Here is an 18,483-nt window from a genome sequence, read left to right as displayed (position 1 = left end):
AAAAAAAAAAGAAAGAAAAAGAAAAATGCACAAGTCAACACTGATGTCAATAAAAAATGAAGAAATACAATAAGAGGAGAATGAAAAGCTCTTATTTACTGTATAATACCAAGTAGTAAATACAGAAAGCTTGATGATGTTATAAACTCATCAATAGATGCTAAAATTAGTGAGTAAAAGTTTGAAGAGATATTTACATATCCTGAAAGTAGCACCTCTCAAATTCTTTACTAATTACAGAGGAAAAAATATTAACTTTATGGTAGAACAACAGCAGATTCTGCCTTAACAAAGTGATAAAAATTAATGTTGCCAAACAGAAATGCCCGACCTCTTATAAGAAGCAGCGCCTACTATTCAGAGATCTCAGTTCATATGGGGCCACTGTATAGGACAAGGGCCTTTCTACAACAAACTAATCCAGCATCTGGGTAATCTTCATGAATTCTGTTTGCCTCATTTTATCCCTCTGGGGAGAGAACAGGAGGGTTGCTAGTGCAGGACTGGGAGAAAGGAACTCAGAGTTATTTAAGGTTTTCCTTTGTGTCTGGTTATTGAGTTCATCCTCTTAGCTCTCAAGGAGGTGACCACAGCAAAAGGTGATCAAACTAAAGTGGTCAGTGCTCGCTTTTGCAATCCTGAAGGACATTTCCCACGGTTGGGGACAGCTTGGTGCTCCTTAGCAGTACAGTACGGTTTGTACTGGTGGTTCACCTTGTGAGACAACTGGCTTATAAATGATTTATTTCATTTCACATATACCCTAGAGTCATGGACTTTCATTTACACTACAGCAGCAGGTGAGTGTGAAAGTGCTACTCATAAAGAGCTGTCATTTCCGAGGATGTAAATACTTTTCCCTTTTGGTGTAAATATTTGATGCTAAAAAAATTATCTGATAAAACGAAAATTTAAAAAGGCTTTTGTCACAAGCTTATAGATATATTTCAATTGTTTTCAGTGTGAATTTCATTGGCTCTCTTTTTGAAGAGATGGTGAGAAAACTTTTTTCCCTTCATTGCTCAGAGATTTCTTCCTTAGAGGCCATTGGGAGCTGCAGGAACAACCTCAGCCACTAGAGGGGAGTATTCCGCACTGACTGGACCCAAAAGGCTGACACCTTGAACTCCAAGTGCCTGGGCAATGAGCAAAGAGTCTAAACAAACAGGACGTGAGAAAACAACTCCATCCATGTACAGGTGCTACAGGTGACCCCTAAGCTTACAAAGTGTCACAATCTCTCCATTGTTTGAAAGAACCGTGGCTTGCTGATACCCTCTAGATTTAGTGAAAAAGTTCTCTGTGTGTCTCCAGGCTATTCATTCATTTATAGAAAATTCACTAACTCATTCCACATATATATATTGGCACCTACCAAGTGCTTGGCACTTTTTTAAGGAATTAGTTTAAGCTTTGAATAAATTGATGTAGTTCCTGAGTTTACAATCTGGTTGGGAGAGACAGATAATAAAAAAAAAAATAAGCAAATATCCATCATACCAGGTTGTTAAATGCTATAAGGAAAAGTAAGAAGGATAAGGGCTAGATCTCAATAGTTGGCAAGGGGTTGCTAATCTGAATAGGGTGGTCAGGAGAAGAATGTGATAGAGAGGGCCTAAAAGAAGAGGCAGGGCTAACTGCATAGATATCTGATGAAACAGTGGTCCAGAGGGAGACCTGTAAATTCAAAGGCACTGAGATGTGAACATGCTGGATATATAGAGAGCACAGCTGTTCAGCTGGTGTTAAAAAAGCTGGTTTTCAAGAAGCTGCACAAATTTAAATTGAATGAAGTTAAACTGTGAAGTTTCTTTCCACCAAAGCTCAGTAATATTCACTCATCATTTTCTGGTCCTAGTTAGAACATGGGCTAGGCTGGCAGACAGATCTTAATTTGAGTGCAGGTTTTGCAATATACTAGCAAGTACTAGCATAGACTTTCTGGGCAAGTTCCTTAACTTCTGCAAGTGGCAATTTATTAGGACTATTGTGAAACTTAAATAGGACTAATGCAAATAAAGCACTTAGCATCATACCTGGCATATAGAAAGAAGACAATAAGAAATTGCATGACCTGTACTCATGTCAGGTAATATAGCTGCTGCTATACACACATAGCTAGAGTAGTAAAAGGAATAGAGCCAAAGGGAAGAGGAATAGGCACACTTTTATTAGTAATGAAGGTGAGTTTTTAAAAATACAACAATAGCTGAAAATCCCACAGAAAAAAAAATCCCCCTTTTTTATATAAACTATGGAAATATGTACCAAAAATTCAAGATGTGCTTATAGTGCCCAATTTTTTGAAAGGCTTCAGTAAAAAGCTGGACAACATCTAAATATTTAAAGGGCTGTTTGGATGGGGATAATAGAGTGTGCTAGTGTGGGTGCCAGATTACAGGTTGGAGTTTTCACTCTTCATGAGCAAGGGTTGGAGTGGTCTGTTTAAGAGATCATCTGTGGATATTTTAGAATATCTATATAGCAAAGGTTTGGGGAATGGAAGTTCTGGAAGGGATCAAGAAATTAAATTTTCTTTCTTTCTTTCTTTCTTTCTCTCTTTCTTTCTTTCTTTCTTTCCTTCCTTCCTTCCTTTCTTTTTCTTTCTTTCTTTCTTTCTTTCTTTCTTTCTTTCTTTTTCTTTCTTTCTTTCTTTCTTTCTTTCTTTCTTTCTTTCTTTCTTTCTTTCTTTCTTTTCTTTCTTTCTTTCTTTCTTTCTTTCTTTCTTTCTTTCTTTCTTTCTTTCTTTCTTTCTTTCTTTCTTTCTTTCTATCTCTCTCTCCCTTTCTTCCTTCCTTCCTTCCCTCCCTCCCTCCCTCTTTCTTTCTTCCTTCCTTCCTTGCTTTCCTCCCTCCCTCCCTTCCTTTCCTCCCTCCCTCCCTCCCTCCTTTCTTTCTTTCTTTCTTTCTTTCTTTCTTTCTTTCTTTCTGTCTGTCTGTCTGTCTTTCTTTCTGTCTTTCTTTCTTTCTGTCTTTCTTTCTTTTTTCTTTCTTTCTTTCTTTCTTTCTTTCTTTCTTTCTTTCTTTCTTTCTTTCTTTCTTTCTTTCTTTCTTTCACTGCACCTGAAGCATATGCAAGTTTCCAGGCCAAGGATCAAATCAGAGCTGCCACAGAGATGCTGGATCCTTAATGCACTGCACCATAGGGGAACTCCAAAGAAATGAACTTTTCTTGAGGGGCTTTTAAAAGCAAACACTATGTTTATTTGAGACAATCAGGGGTGGGGCAGTGGTGATGGGGATAACAGAGGAACTGAAGCCACCTTTTGGCCAGAACAATGGGCCCAGTCTGTACAAGGATCCCAGCCTCCCTTCTACACACTCAAATCCCAAGGAAGTCTTTAAGTTAGGGAAGACCGCCATGCTGGAGTGACGTAGGGTGAATCATACCTGTCTTTTTATGTTGCACAAGGCCTTGTGGAATCCTGTTAACAGAAAGGATATATCCATCTTCTGTTGCAACTTCATACTCCTCACAGGGATAGCCTTTGTGTTGGATGATTTCGCTCTATGGAAAAAGCACAAATGATTTGTGTGTGTGTTAGGTTCTGCATAGTTACATTCTCAATGATCCAAAAGTAAAAAACAGATTCCTTGATGCTGAAAGAGATAGACAAGAAATTCCTTTCTTTTCTCTAGATAATTATGTTATTGTTAAAAAAAAAATTAGCCAACCTTCTTCAGTTCTCATTTTCATCTTTAATGCAGAGATTGGACTAGAAGGGTAGTTCTTAAAGTGCGGGCCCTGAACCAAGAGCCTGCCATCACTTGAGCACTTGGTAGAAATACAGAATGATCAGTTTCCGCCCAAACCTAATGAATCAAGACCTCTGAGGCTGGGGCCCAGCAGTTTGTGTCTTAATAAACTCTTTAGGAAATTTCGATGCACTCTAACATTTGAGAACCACTGGACAAGAGCTCTGATTCCAAAACCTTGGCATATGTCAGGAACATCTGGGGCACCTAAATGTAAATATTCCCGAGCCCAACTATGGGCCAGGGGTCAGGTAGTTCTAATGCAGCCAATGGGGCTGTTGTCTCAGGACAGGTTATGCAGACTCCTGGGCCAAGTATTCCTAAGGGTTCTTTTCAGGTTTCAAACCACAGACTCAAGAGCAGAACAGTGGTTCTTCAGTATCTGAAGGGGGTTTACTCCAGGACCCTGCCTCCCCCGCCATGGGTACCAACATGGGAGGACTGTCAAGTCCCTTACATAAGATGGGCTAATACATCAATGCTCTGTACCGGTGAGTTCCACAGTCACAGAGGGCAGACCGTAAGTTTGTAACATTTTAGGGTAAGGATCCCTCAGTGAGTTTGAGGAAAACTGTAAATAGGGATATACATGTGGACAACTTATGCACTTTCAGGGGCGTCTCATTCCCTATATATGGACCCCTAGTTAAGGACCCCTACTCTATACAGTTGTTACCCATAGAAACTCTTTGTAAAATAGAAAGCTGCAGAAATCTCCCAAGTTTCTGACCACTGTCATTGCTTAGAGAAGGGAATTACTTCTATCAGTTGCTGTTTGTTTGGGGTTTTTTTTGTTTTTTCTTTTTTGCTGCACCCACATGTCTAAGTTCCTGGGCCAAGGATTGAACTCACATTACAGCAGCAACCCAAAACAGAGCGACAACAATGACACATCTTTAACCTGCTGCACCATAAGGGAACTCCTATTAGATACTGATTTTAGAGGAACAAGAGATAAGAAATCTAGGTGCCAATACTCAGGGTAGTATATAGACAAAAGGGCATAATAGTTAAGAGAAAGACCCTGGGATCACACCAACTGAGTTTTTATTTTTTTATTTTTTATTTTTATTTTTATTTCTATTTTGCTTTTTTAGGGCCATACCTGTGACATATGGAAGTTCCCAGGCTAGGGGTTGAATCAGAGCTGTAGCCGCTGGCCTACACCACAGCCACAGCAACACCAGATCCAAGCCATGTCTGTGATCTACACTACAGCTCAGGGCAACCCCGGATCCTTGACCCACTGAGCAAGGCCAGGGGTCGAACCTGCATCCTCATGGATACTAATCTGGTTTGTTTCCACTGTGCCACAAGGGGAACTTCCACCTGAGTTTTTAAAACCTGGCTCTAGCACTAATACATAAATGATCTTAGGAAATTTAGTTAACCTGCCCCTATTCTTCAGTTTATTCATCTGTGAATTAGGTACAACAATGGTTTATGCTCCATGGGCTCATGGCAAGGAATGTAAAAAGATAATGCACATATAACACCAACCAGATTAGCTGGCACATGGTAGGGACTCAATGAGTGCTGGCTACTACTATAATTAAAAAATCACCCCTGTCATGTAACTCCTATTCATCTTTCAGGCTTCTGGTTAGGAAACCTTTCTTCAGAAAAAATTTCATTAATTCCCTGAATAGGTTCCCCCCTATTTTAGGTTTCCTTCTTTAATTTCACTGCTCTTGTGATTGGTAATTGAGTGGCTATTATCCCTGCTGGATTGTAAACTCCATGAAGTCAGGGTTTAGATCCCTGTGTCACTTCAGTGCATAGCACAGTATCAGGGGCCTAATAGCTGCTCAGTTAACATGAGCTAGAAAAATACATGAATGAGGCCAGTTGTATACCACAATATAGGATAAATTATATCCATATAGATTAGCACACAGAGTTGAACCCATTCAGACTCTGGAGCACTTTTATTCTATTTGATTTAATTTCTAGGAGTGAGTTGACAACCTTTCTATTTCACTCTGCCTCTCCTTGGATAACTGCTCAGTAGCAGAGTCCATTTCAATGGATTTTAGTCTTAGGGCTACTGAAGCCCCAACAGTGTTTAGATGCCAGGCACACCCAGTGGGTGAGGCCCTGGGAGACTGGCTCTACCTGAAACTAAAGAGATGCCTTTCACTCCACAACCCAGACGAATCTGTACAGGAACTGCTTAGGGCCACAAGGATGGCTCTTAAGGACCTATACCAATTGGCTGACTATCTGATAACCATCAAGAGACAGTCAATCACTGGAATGGTCAAAAGAAACCTGATACTGGGCATTCATGTAGATTCAGAATATTACCATGGCCTGTCAGAATTTTAGAATTCATTCAAGTAGGCGTCTGTAAAAAGTGTCTCAATTCTGGATACAGGCAGGTGAAATCTATACTAAGTCTATGGCACATGAACACTATACACCACCATCTTATTCAACCTGAAGTAGCCTCTCCTCCCCTGGGAGGGTTTTTTGCATCGAGGTTGCAATTATGAGCTTTGTGTTGGGGCAGGCCCGGATGTAAATTGTAGCTTCACCACCCACCAGGGGTGTGGCCTGATGTGAGTTGCTTAACTCCTTTAATCTCAGCTCCTCGATTATAAAAATGGGGATGGTCCTATTTACTGCAAAGAGCAATGAAGAGGAAGTAAAATAGCATCTCTGTAGCTTTCATCACAACGTCTACTATGGGATAAGTATCGCTACATGATGGACATTGTCAAAACTCAACTAAAAATGTGAAAGGAAGCCAAAAATAACTGTCTGGGGCATCTAGATACATCACATCATTCATGAACTTTATTCACAGGAGGCCCTCTCTAGTATTCATAAGGGTTCTTTTACTGCCAGTCAACAGAGTTATCAGTCCAAACCAGGATTAATTAGGTTAAAACGGCACAGAGTGTTACTGGAATTGACTGTCCTGATCATAAGAGGCGAGGTCTAACACCTTTCTAATATTGGAAAAAATAGGAAAAGAATAAAAAGCCCAGACAAAATGGAGATAATCATGGGTCTGAGCTTGGCCCAAGATATTGCAGTGATTTAACTACTTGTAAAATGAACCTAAGGATTCAATTAAAACTTAAATTGTGTCTAAAGCTCAAAGAGATTAAGTCACTCACCTAAATGGACTGAATTTGTTCACAGTGAGCCCAGGTCTACTCACTCCCAGTTTAGAGTTCTTTCTAGTACAATATGTAAGTTTATGACTATTTTGCCAGCAGAAATCCCACTGTATATAGATATAATGCAGATAATACACAGATGCAAATAACAGCATGTAAGGCACTTCATTTCCCCCAAAACATGGAAAAATCTCAACTTACAATATTCATGAATGCTTCTGGGTCCACAGCTATTGTAGGCATGTGTCCTGAATTCACATTTCTCTGGAACAAGTACGCCACCAGAATCAGAAGCCACATCTCATTTCTGTATGAAACAATCCACTCTCTTGACAAGATTTTTGACATGGTCCAACATCTGCATTTATCTTTACCTGGCAATATAAATTCTGATTCTAAAGTCAGAAGAACCTGTAGGTTTTAAAAACTCGTTCATGCATTTTCCAGCTGTAATTTCTTCCCCCAATTCTGAAGCAAATTGAACAAGCTTGGTGGAGAGGAATGAAAGGACACTAAGTAGGACGAGAACACCATGAGGATGTGCCAATACCATCCGGCTCCTCCCACTCCCTCACACAACTTGATGTGTAGAACTTCCTTTGATGCAACCTGGAGTTATGTGCATATGATACAGTCCATAAAATCTCTGTTCATCATCAGGTAATACAGACCATAGGGAGCATCATTTTCTTTTTATTCCTTATTCTTATCTTTCTTGGATAGGTAGAAAGCCATGAATTCTGCAGGAAACAACCTTCTAGAGTCACATTCTGGGGCTTTGATGACTACTGTCCTTTGGTTGGAGATTAATGTAGTGGTAAGTATTTTTACTTAAAATGTCAAAAATTTTTAGGACATCTTTTACTTTTAGTGATGGGGGAGAACATTGATTGGAAGAAAATGAATCTTCCATATGTAGGCTCTCTCTAGCTAGCTCAAATAAATAGACACTGACAAAAATTTTATTTGGGCTTGTAATCACTAGTTAATGGTTGAGAGATTAATTGGTGGGCACCTGGTAATTAAACCATCTGCAACAAATAAAATAAGTTGCAGCCTAGTTACGTTCATGAACAAAATGCCCAGGTCAATCAACTGTGGCAATGTGAGCAATTCCTTAGCCTACTAATATTTAAGCAGGCCAGGAGAATAGACTTACTGTCATTTTAAGGAAAGCATGTGTTAGAATTTAAGAAAATACTAATTAAAGTAAGTATTTTGCTGCTTTTACATCCACTCTTCAGCCCTGGGCCACCAGCAGCCACACTAATTCAAAGACTTTTGGAATGTGGTTGGGGAAGGAGCTGAGACTGGAACAGGAATGATGAGTCTTGTGAGAAAATACCTGCCCACACTCCCAGCCTCACCCACTCTGGGCTGGCTGCATAGGTGTGATGAGGTGAGCCTGCAGGTCTTATCAGGACCAATCACAACGTTCCTACCACTAATGATCTGTGCTAAGGGATAGCAATTTGACCTAGTTGAGGAGAGCAGAGGGAGCATTTTCCCAACACTCTGCAGAGCTCCATGTTCTCAGGACACAGTGAGCTCACCATGAAATTATGCAGAATAAAATTTTAGAATAGAACTTTGGATCCCATTGTTGACATTTTAAGACTGTAAAATACTATGCAGTCAGAAGAAAAGAAAATCTCATTCAGCCCCACTTTCATTGGGAAGATATGTTAAAAAGCCTTGCCTTGTATTACCTAGCTAGTTTGTGGCAAGGCCAGAACTAAAACTCTGGTGTTTTAATTCATTGTTGAGTATGATTAAGGCATAGGGAGAAATGTCACATTTCAACGTCCTCTTCTCCATTCAAGGACAAAGCCTCACTTACTAGCAAAAGTCCAGGGAACTCTACCCAATATTCTGTGGGAGTCTATGTGAGAAAAGAATCTGGAAAAGAATATATGTGTGTATATTTAAAACTGAATCACTGTGTTGTACAGGAGAAATAATCACATCGCTGTATATCAACTGTATCAACTATACTTCAATAAAACATAAAAAGAGCAATTATATCAATCTGAATTGTCTCTTTAATAAATGTTCTATTCTGGGAGTTCCCTGGTGGCTCAGAAGGTTAAGGATCTAGCACTGTCACTTCTGTGGTTCTATACCTGGCCCAGGAGCTTCTGCATGCTGCAGGCAGAGCCAAAAAGTTTTTTCCTCTCCTGAATCTATAATTCTAAGCGATTCTTAACAATTTCCTTACCAATTTGAGAGATAACTCACATTGTTCCAATATATTCAGATAAAGTCAATTCCCATAAAATAAAATCTGAATACTGTACAGACTTATTAATGAAAGAATTGATGCCAAAAAAACTGATTAATTCAGAAAAAAACCTATCTGTTTGGTAGTAGTACTTCTCCCTAACAGCCCCTCTTTCTCAGCCTTTAGAAACTGTGTCCTCCTGTGTACAAGCAGAGAAAATCGAGTTCAATTTAGCTATCAAATTTTTGGGTGATTTTGTGAGCTCACAACTGTCATTTTGGAAACAGGAAAGTGACATCCAAGGTGACAACTAGCTCAAAGAGCTACATTTTGAACAACTGTGAAATCAGTATAGTTCTTCCCTATTTTTGTAGAATTTTAATAATGCCCTTGACACCTTAGCAGTCCATGGCTCATGGAAAGTATCAGACGCAGTAGAAATAGAGATGGGGGACTCCAATGCGTAAGTGTGACCTACAACTTAGAACTGTTCATCTTGAGAGATTTTTTTTTTTCTTTTTCTTTTTGTCTTTTTGCCATTTCTTGGGCCGCTTCTGCGGCATGTGGAGGTTCCCAGGCTAGGGGTCGAATCGGAGCTGTAGCCACCAGCCTACGCCAGAGCCACATCAACGCAGGATCCGAGCCGCATCTGTGACCTACACCACAGCTCAGGGCAACACCGGATTGTCAACCCACTGAGCAAGGCCAGGGATTGAACCCGCAGCCTCATGGTTCCTAGTTAGATTCATTAACCACTGCGCCATGAAGGGAACTCCTTTTTTCTTTTTTTTATGGCACCTGCAGCATATGGAAGTTCCTGGGCCAGTGTTAGAATTGGAGCTGTAGCTGCTGGACTACACCACAACCACAGTGACCAGATCCAAGCCACATCTGTGACCTGCACCACAGCTCACAGTAACACCAGATCATTAATCCACTGAGTGAGGCCAGGGATTGAACCTGCATACTCATGGACACTATGTTGGGTTCTTAACCCGCTGAGCCACAATGTAAATTCCTATCTTAAGAGACTGATCTTTAGAAGTTTCCATTAAAGAACTTTGTGATTTTTTAAAACTTTTTTTTTTTAACCCATACCGATCTCAATACATAAAGGAAGAGGATCTGAAGTACCCTGACATCCTGAAATTAAGAAAATGCTTCTCCCCTAAGGTGCACAGTTTATAAATCAATTAAACATCAAAATTACATAAAAAGTGACAGGTCAAATAGGGAAAGGTTAAGGAAAATCTTTCTAAGAAAAAAGTGACTAAAGGATCATTACCTATAAACGTATTGTGTGTAAAAACTGTACAATTTGAATCAGTTAAAACAGGACACTTCACCCCCAATCCCAACCGGTGACACAAGAGAGTGAAAAACAAAACAAACCCAAATTCCTCTTTTCTGTTTGAGTTGCAGGCAACAGGGCTCTCAAGTGCTGCCTTCCCTAAGGGTGACTTGAGTATCATTAAAACAATTCTTTCTGGTTTTATAAACCAAAGCCTCAAGTCCAGCCAAGGCTGTGCTGTGGAATTGCCTAAAGGTCCCAGTCAGTGCTCTTGTCACCATCACTCTACAATCAAATGACAAAACCTTTGTACTGAGTCAAACTCATGCCCTTCTCTCAACACAAGTTATTTCACAAGAGACTTGGAGCCATCGGGCAAATGCCCTTTGGGTTTCTCTGCCCTCCCAGGTTGTCAGACATGCCTGAAAATAGATAATCCTCATTTTGTTATAAATCACTATCTCTCAGTGGCATTAATCAACAGGGCACGTTACTGGCATCTAGTGGTAGAGGCCAGGGAGGCTGCTAAGCCTCCTACAATGCAGGGGATGAGCCCCCAAAACAGAGAATTTCCCAATCCCAAATGTCAGTAATGCTGAGGTTGAGAAATCTGGGTCTTCATCACAGTATGTGGGTAGATATTTGGAAAAGATCCTCCTTAGAAAATGTATATGAGCATGTTTTTAAAGTTGTATTTAAAATGATTGTTGTTTGTATCTGTTGACAAATCCTCCAAGGGCTATTTAGCATATGAGTAGCTGGTTTCTAGGTGAGAAAAAATGTGACCTTTCCTTACTGTCATTTCTATGAGGTGCTCCCTGTTCTCATGAGTAAGATCTTTTATGTTCCCCAACTGCAGAACACAGTGTTTGAGCCTCTGGACCACAAAATGCATACTAACTGTGTGTTCATGTTAAAGCACTAGATTTTTTGCTAGAGCAGGTGGGGACAAAGTTTTCAAACTTGATTTAACCTCTCATAGTCAAGAAACTAAGACTGAGAATCATCTGATCAATGACACAGATTTCAGTTCCCACCCTAAATCCACTGAAGTAGGGTTTCTGGGCTTGGGGTTCAGGCATCTGTATTTTTTTAAATTTTTTACTAGAGTGTAGTTGATTTACAATGTTCTGCCAATATCCTCTTGTATAGCAAAGTGACCCAGTTATCCACATATATATATTATTTTCCTTATCTTTCATCATAGTTTATCCCAAGAGACTGGATATAGTTCCCTGTGCTGTACAGTAGGACCTCATTGCTTATCCATTCTTAATGTAATATTTTGCATCTACCAACCCTAAACTCCCTGTCCATCCTACTCCCTTCCCCTACCCCTTTGCAACCATAAGTCTGTTCTCTATATCTGTGAGTCTGCTTTTGTTTTATAGATTGGTTCATTTATGCCATATTTTAGATTCCACAGGTAAGTTTTTCTTACTGTGACTTACTTCACTTAGTATGAGAATCTCTAATTTCATCCATGTTGCTGTAAATGGAATTATTTTGTTCTTTTCATGGCTGAGTGGTATTCTATTGTGTATATACACCACATCTTATTAATCCATTCACCTGTTGATGGACATTTAGGTTGTTTCCATAGGTGTTTGTATTTTTATCAGACAAACTAGATCGTTCTGAGGCAGAGCTGGGTTTGGGGGCCCCTCCCCTGCAGCACTCACAGACAACCTGCATTCTGGGGGAGAAGCTTTCATCTTTGTGAGGCAAATTGTTCTGACCTCATTCCTTCCCCAGAGAAGAATTTGGCCCCAGATAGTGAAATAAGACTGGAGCTTCCAGGCCTAAACTTTCCTCTGTACTCACAAACATAAAAAATGTAGTTAAGTGATGATTCATAATGACCACAAATTCTTTGAATTTTTAAAACACGTAAGGAGAAACCATAGGGGTTGAGGAAACAAATGTGCAGTTTAGTCATTTCTATGACTGCTAATGATAGTTTATGTTGGCTCAGTTTTCTTTCATCTTAAAGTTGATTTAAACATTAATTAAGTGTCATAAAACTGGGTTGCATTTAACAAATAAATATAGAAAAGCCTAGAGAAGAAGATCATGTGGGTTTTGTCTGCATGGTGCTAAGTGGAACATACCATGAATCACCTAATGCCACCCACAGAGGCATCTTGCAAACACTCTGATCAACTAAACTTTCCATGGTTTGTTGAGATATTTAGCATCCAAGGCTGGTCACTGCTAGAGATAAAAGAATTATAAGAATAGCAGTGAAGGGGCTGAAATTCCAAAATTGCTGCAATGATAGCAAAATAATTTTCTTTCTTTCTTTTTTTTTTTTTTGGCTTTTTAGGGGCACATGGAGGTTCCTGGGTTAGGGGTCGAATCAGAGCTGTAGCCACTTATCTACACCACAACCACAGCAACACAGGATTCTTAACCTCTGAGCAAGGCCAGGGATCGAACCTGTGTCATCATGGATTCGTTAACCACTGAGCCACAGTGGGAACTCAGCAAAATAATTTTCTTAAGTACAGTTAACAGAGAATAAACGTTATCTTGAAGTCTTTAAATTCTAAGTTTTTCAACTTTTAATAGATTCATTATTTTATCATCAAAATGGTTTCCTGGAGAACATGTCAAAGAAGAGAAAAAATCTGGAAAGAATAGACAAAAATTGAATATGTTTGCAAATAATAATGGAAGATTTTTGTCATAGAAGAATTAGAAAAAAAGAGTCAAAGAGCTTGCTAGACATAGTTTCTCCCTGGGAGATTTTGGCATTTTGGTGTAAGAAATAAAGGGCAGAAATCAGAGTCCCTGAGGTCCCTTCTAACCATAAGGACTTGGTAATAATATATTCAAACAGTCTGTCATCTAGGTGACATGAAACCTAGGTGGAAAGGTGATGGTGGGCCAAAGAAGAATGTTTGTTCATGTGCCCATCACACAAAAAGGAAGCTTAGGGCATCAAAATTGTCTCTGTCTCCAAATAGCCCTGGACTGAGTACTGACTTCTGAAGACCAGCTCCTGAGTTCATGTATCTGGGCTAGTGAGTGCAGGCTTATGGCAATTTGAGAACAGCTTTAGCGAAAAGCAGAGTCTTTAAATTTTCACTCTTGTTATAAATGGGCAGGTAAAGAAATTTAAATATTGAACTTAAAACTACCGCAAACTTGTGAGTAAATTTAAGCAGATTAATAGACCTGATAGTATCAGATGTAGGATTAAATTATCCAAGGAGGCAGATAAGCCATTTAGGAACCACTTACGTCACTTACTTTGCCCCCAAACATCTTTCTTTCCCTAATTATGAGAAAAATCTTTACTTTGTTTTGTTATAAGATTGAAGTGCCACCAATGGTGGCAGGGGGGATGACAAAAACAAAAGAAACAAACAGAAAAACCTGGTTAAGGAGACATTAAAATGCAGTGAAAGGACCACTGGAGTAGGATTCAGGGTCTGGGGTCCCAGGATAGCAAGTTGTATGACTGTAGGGAAGTCACTTCTAGACCTTGAACTCTATATATTTTAGTTTGAAACAGATCAGTAGCTTTCACATAGTGTTTGTGGAACCTGGTATCTGCAGAAGGGCTTCAAGGAGTCTGCCAACCTATGAATTACATTTTATTTTCAAAAGTAATTTTACCTATTTAAATAACTGTGCTTTATGTGTAATTTCAAATATATATGTTGTACATCAAATTTCATAGCATCAGTGATCATTTTTTCACTAACTTTTGTCAGAACCTGACAGTAAATCTCACTCTGCTATCCTGTATAATAAAATTGAAGTTCTTGAAAACTTCTGAATAGGTTAAAACAATTATGATTTCAGCTATGTTTCTGCAATGATTTTTTTATTATATCATAAAGCCAAACAAAATAGAGTGCTAAAGTGTAAGCTGAGATGAATAGAACCACAATACTTTTGCTTGTAAAAACTTCTCTGGAGATCACCAAAGTAGCTTCATCACTTTACTTCATAATGGTGAAGCTTATAAATTTGAATTTTATGCAGTAAATTTATACTAGCCACCTGCTACTCATTTATTCGGTGGATGTTGGGCGCTTGTGTAATATTTTTTTGAGAAGCTTTTTTGCTTCTAAAAATGTTTTTAATATCTCTGGGTAAGAGAGTTACTACAAGCTATATCTCCTCTGATGTTATATCTCAGTCCTTTTTTAAAAAAATTAAAAATATCTACTTATATTGGAAATTCTGATGTAGGCAGTAGAGAAATGGCTGGGATTATTTTAGTCCTGGAACATTTGAAGGGAGAATCAGGCTTACTTGGGTGGATTTAAATTTAGGGTCTGGGGTCAAACAGAGAGTAGCATGAAGACTACAAACCCATGTGAAGGAAAAAGGGAACTAAATCACAAAGTCATGCAAAGACACAAACACGACAGGTGCTGGAATTTCCCTGGCTGCTTGGGGGTTGAAGCTCCTGGTTATTCAACGCTGCTTTCATTCTGCCCTGATTTTTAAGGTGATCACATTTATAGGAATATAATATATTAAGATCGACAAAGACCTGGCAGATCAGCTAGTTTATTTTACTGATAAAACAGGTGCTGAAGAGGGAAACAGTTTTCCCAAATGTTCAAGACCTGCTTGAGCATGATGGAGGCTAAGGCAAGCAAGAGGTATGGGGAATGAAAACAGAGAGAAGGTCTATAGAGGAATAGGATGAAGAGGCCCCTTCTGTCATTTCACTGGCATTCAGAGGACATCCTGGCAACGTGTACTGTCCCACTTTAAGATCATTAAAAGTTTGTGTCTCTGTATTCAGAGCTTGCATCTCCTTTCTATGCATTCCTGCTTTCGAGATTCTATTTCCAGAACATAGCAGCTCATTGCCTACCTCACCCTGTTACTAATGGGACATATTTCCAGAAGGTTCTCTCCAAGGGTTCCTGCCTTGAAATATTTATTTGATTGTGTGTGGTATGCTTGGTATATCTTTCCAACAGGGAATAGGCAGTCTGGTGTTTGTTTTTTCTTGTCTTCTTAGGGCTGTGGCCACAGCATATGGAAGTTCCCAGGCTAGGGGTTGAATTGCAGCTGCAGCTACTGGCCTACACCACAGCCACAGCAAAGTGGGATATGAGCCACATCAGCAATCTATACCATAGCTCATGGCAATGCAGAATCCCTGACCCAATGAGCAAGGCCAGAGATCGAACCCACATCCTTATGGATACTATTCTGGTTTGTTACCACTGAACTGCAATGGGAACTCCTAGTCAGCCTATTTTTAATCACATTAAAATAAAATAGATCAAAAGAAAGAAAATCCAGAAACTTTATAAAAAATTTTAAAACAATACCCTTGAAGATATAGAAGAAAAAATTATTTTCTGCTCTTTCATATCTATAATATACCTAAAGAAGGTTGGTGTAATTGAGGATTATGAATGACTCTAGCTGTCATGAGTTTCTTTAAAATTTTTCCTAGGGGGAGTTCCTTTGTGGTTCAGTGGGTTAAGGAGTCGAGCATTGCCACTGTTGTGGAGTGCGTTGGATCCCTGACCCAGGAACTTCTGCATGCCATGGGTGTGGCCAAAACAATAAAATAAGACAAAATTTAAAAGTTTTTCCCAGGGCCTTTAAAGGAGTAAGTATTAGGATATGCAGATTTAGTTATAAAGCCTGGAAATACCAACTGAGGCTTCAAGCCACAGGGAAATCTAGCAGAGAGTCCTACCTATAAGAGATAATCAACCACAGTGGAATACAACAGACTTGGGTTCAAATCCCAACTCTTCCTCTCACCAATGGGACCCTTGGACAATTTTCTGATTTTCTCTCTTCTTACCTATAAATTGATAAATATGTATGTGAGATGTACGGCACGATGCCTGGCACCCGGAAGCTACCTAATATGTTGCTGTTGTTTGTTGTCATTATTAGGATTAAGTTCCATGTGTAGGCTTGAGGGAGAGAAGACTGAAAAGAAGGCTGCTTTCTTGGAAACTGTCTGCCTCATGTTTCAATATATAAGGAACCTGGAATGGGAGATCCTGACGACAGACCATGCCCTTTAGTGAATAGAGTTTTCAGTGTGAGGTTTCGGTGAAGGTGCCTGGTCAGGCTAGGCTGCTCTGGACGCTGTGGGCTTTGCTATGACAGCACCTAGCAAGGGAGGAATTTGGAAGTTCTCCATCTAATAATCTGTGTAGACAGCCAAAGAAGAAGTTTACTCTAAGCCCACACAATTTGGTTCTGTATGGGTGGAATCATCAAATCTATTATTGGCTGAATGTGTACCATGCAGCAGACTTTTCTGAAATAGACAAAGACCTTGAAAAGACCTTGCACACTGTGCCATAATGGGCATTGTCCATCTGCTTGCTACACCTTTCATAACCTGAAAACACTGATTCTGGAAGTGTTTATAAATTCATCTAAATACTTTTTACAAATTTCCTCACTTATTTTTTTTTTTTTTCTCTAAGAAGTCATGCCTTTTCTAGAGCATGTCTTTCTGCCCTCTTCTTTCTCCAATAGATGGTCAAGTCAGGAGAAAGGCAAGATATGCTCTTGCTTATCACATAAAATATGAAAGACAAAGATTCTTCTTACTCTTTTTCCCCAAAAAGTTACCACTTATTTCCCTCTCTTTTATCTACTTGAATATGTAATTAATTCTCTTTAAAGATATTTCTTTTTTCAGTGTAAATTTTTATAACTCTCTGCTGGGAACTTTGGCAATATGTATGAAACATATAAATAGTCTTAATTCAGAAATTTTTTTCTAGGAGCAATAGGTTTTGCAGGCAGGTGGCCTTGCCCTGGTAGACCACTACAAATCAGGGCAACTTAAGGGAGGGAAGGGCTAGGTCCACAGGAAAGGGGCAGTAAAGAACTATAGAGTTCATGGCATAAACAGCCATGTGAGTGAAATGGTTACAGAAATTCTACTTTATTCTCCCAACACAGTACAGTTCTGTCATTATGAAAATATTGTAAATGCATATTATAGGTAATGAAAAAGTGTCCTTAATATGTTTTATTGGGGAAAATGAAGGCTACTCATAGTATTTATTAAATTCTTTTTTAAGTTATAAGCAGATATGAGTAGAAATGGGAAGAGAGAAATCTATCAAAATATTAACCAAATGTTTTCTCTGTGTGGTGAAGATACTGGTTCTTTACTATTTTCTTTGTTAGCTTCTATTTTTGAAAATGTTTATAATTATCAGATTTTACTTTTGCAATTAGACCAAAACATGGTTAGTCTTTTTTTTTTTTTAACTTGATAAAATATTCCCAAGCCCATTTTAATCTAAGAAAAAGGCAGTGAAATATAGGAGTAGAAAGATGATGACCTACCTCAGGGCAGAATCCATTCACCAAAGGAGGGCTGCTTCAGGAATGTGGTCCCCTCAGCTCCTTTGCTACAGTGTAAAGTGAGACTCCATAGAGGAGGAAGCAGGACACTATCCACATGGAGCTTCCCCTATAATCAGCCACTGTTTTAGTAACCAGCTTTATTGCGTCAGGTCTAAATTCTTCTGCAGTTGTTTTAATCTGGGGTTACCATTTACCCTAATGCCCTAGTAGAGTTCATTGGGCAGGGTTTCCCAAGCATAGGGTATACACCACTGGGGCCAGGGGAGATTTTAGCTGACGCACGGGCATGGTATTCAATAATACTGAATCACACAGTATGAGAGTTACTCTCCATATTCATTCCTTATTGCAGCTGTAACACATTACCACAACCTAGTGGCTGATACCCCTATAAGTTTATTCCCTTACAGTTCTGAAGGTTAGAAATCTAAGATCAAGGACTTGATAGGCCTGAATTCTTTCTGGAGACTGCAGCAATTCCTGCCCTTTCTAGGTTCTAGAGGCTGTCTGCCTCCCTTTGCTCCTAGTACATCATGTCAACTTCTGGTCGTTCCATTGGCATATTTCCTTTTTCTGACTTTGGCCTTCTTGCCCCCCTCTTATAAGGACCATTATGATTACACTGGGCCCTTACAGATAACCCAGTATGAACTCTTCACCTCAAGTATCCTGACTTAATCCCATTTGGGGTGGGGCCTCATCATTGCTGACACTTTGTGTTTTCCTTGATGCTGTCCTCAGTGTGAGGAAGGT

At 39.3% G+C, this 18,483-nt stretch overlaps 1 protein-coding gene across 4 annotated transcripts in view; it reads right to left on the bottom strand.

The window, feature by feature from the left end:
* Window positions 1–17,798, bottom strand: part of LIPM (lipase family member M) — a 32,879-nt gene extending 15,081 nt beyond the window's left edge. The window contains exons 1-3 of one of the 4 annotated variants that reach the window (XM_013983531.2): window positions 17,710–17,798; window positions 7,085–7,190; window positions 3,390–3,507 (exon numbers count right to left, since the gene is read on the bottom strand). In XM_013983531.2, the coding sequence (XP_013838985.1) occupies window positions 3,390–3,507; window positions 7,085–7,190; window positions 17,710–17,726 (241 nt within the window). In that variant the 5' untranslated portion in view covers window positions 17,727–17,798. Of the gene's footprint in view, window positions 1–3,389; window positions 3,508–7,084; window positions 7,411–17,709 lie in introns of those variants that run through there. The other 3 variants (XM_013983529.2, XM_013983533.2, XM_001928440.4) reach the window with 3 other exon arrangements.

This window comes from Sus scrofa, chromosome 14 (assembly GCF_000003025.6).
Source record: "Sus scrofa isolate TJ Tabasco breed Duroc chromosome 14, Sscrofa11.1, whole genome shotgun sequence".
Lineage (NCBI taxonomy): Eukaryota > Metazoa > Chordata > Mammalia > Artiodactyla > Suidae > Sus > Sus scrofa.
This window is presented reverse-complemented; position numbering and strand designations above follow the sequence as displayed.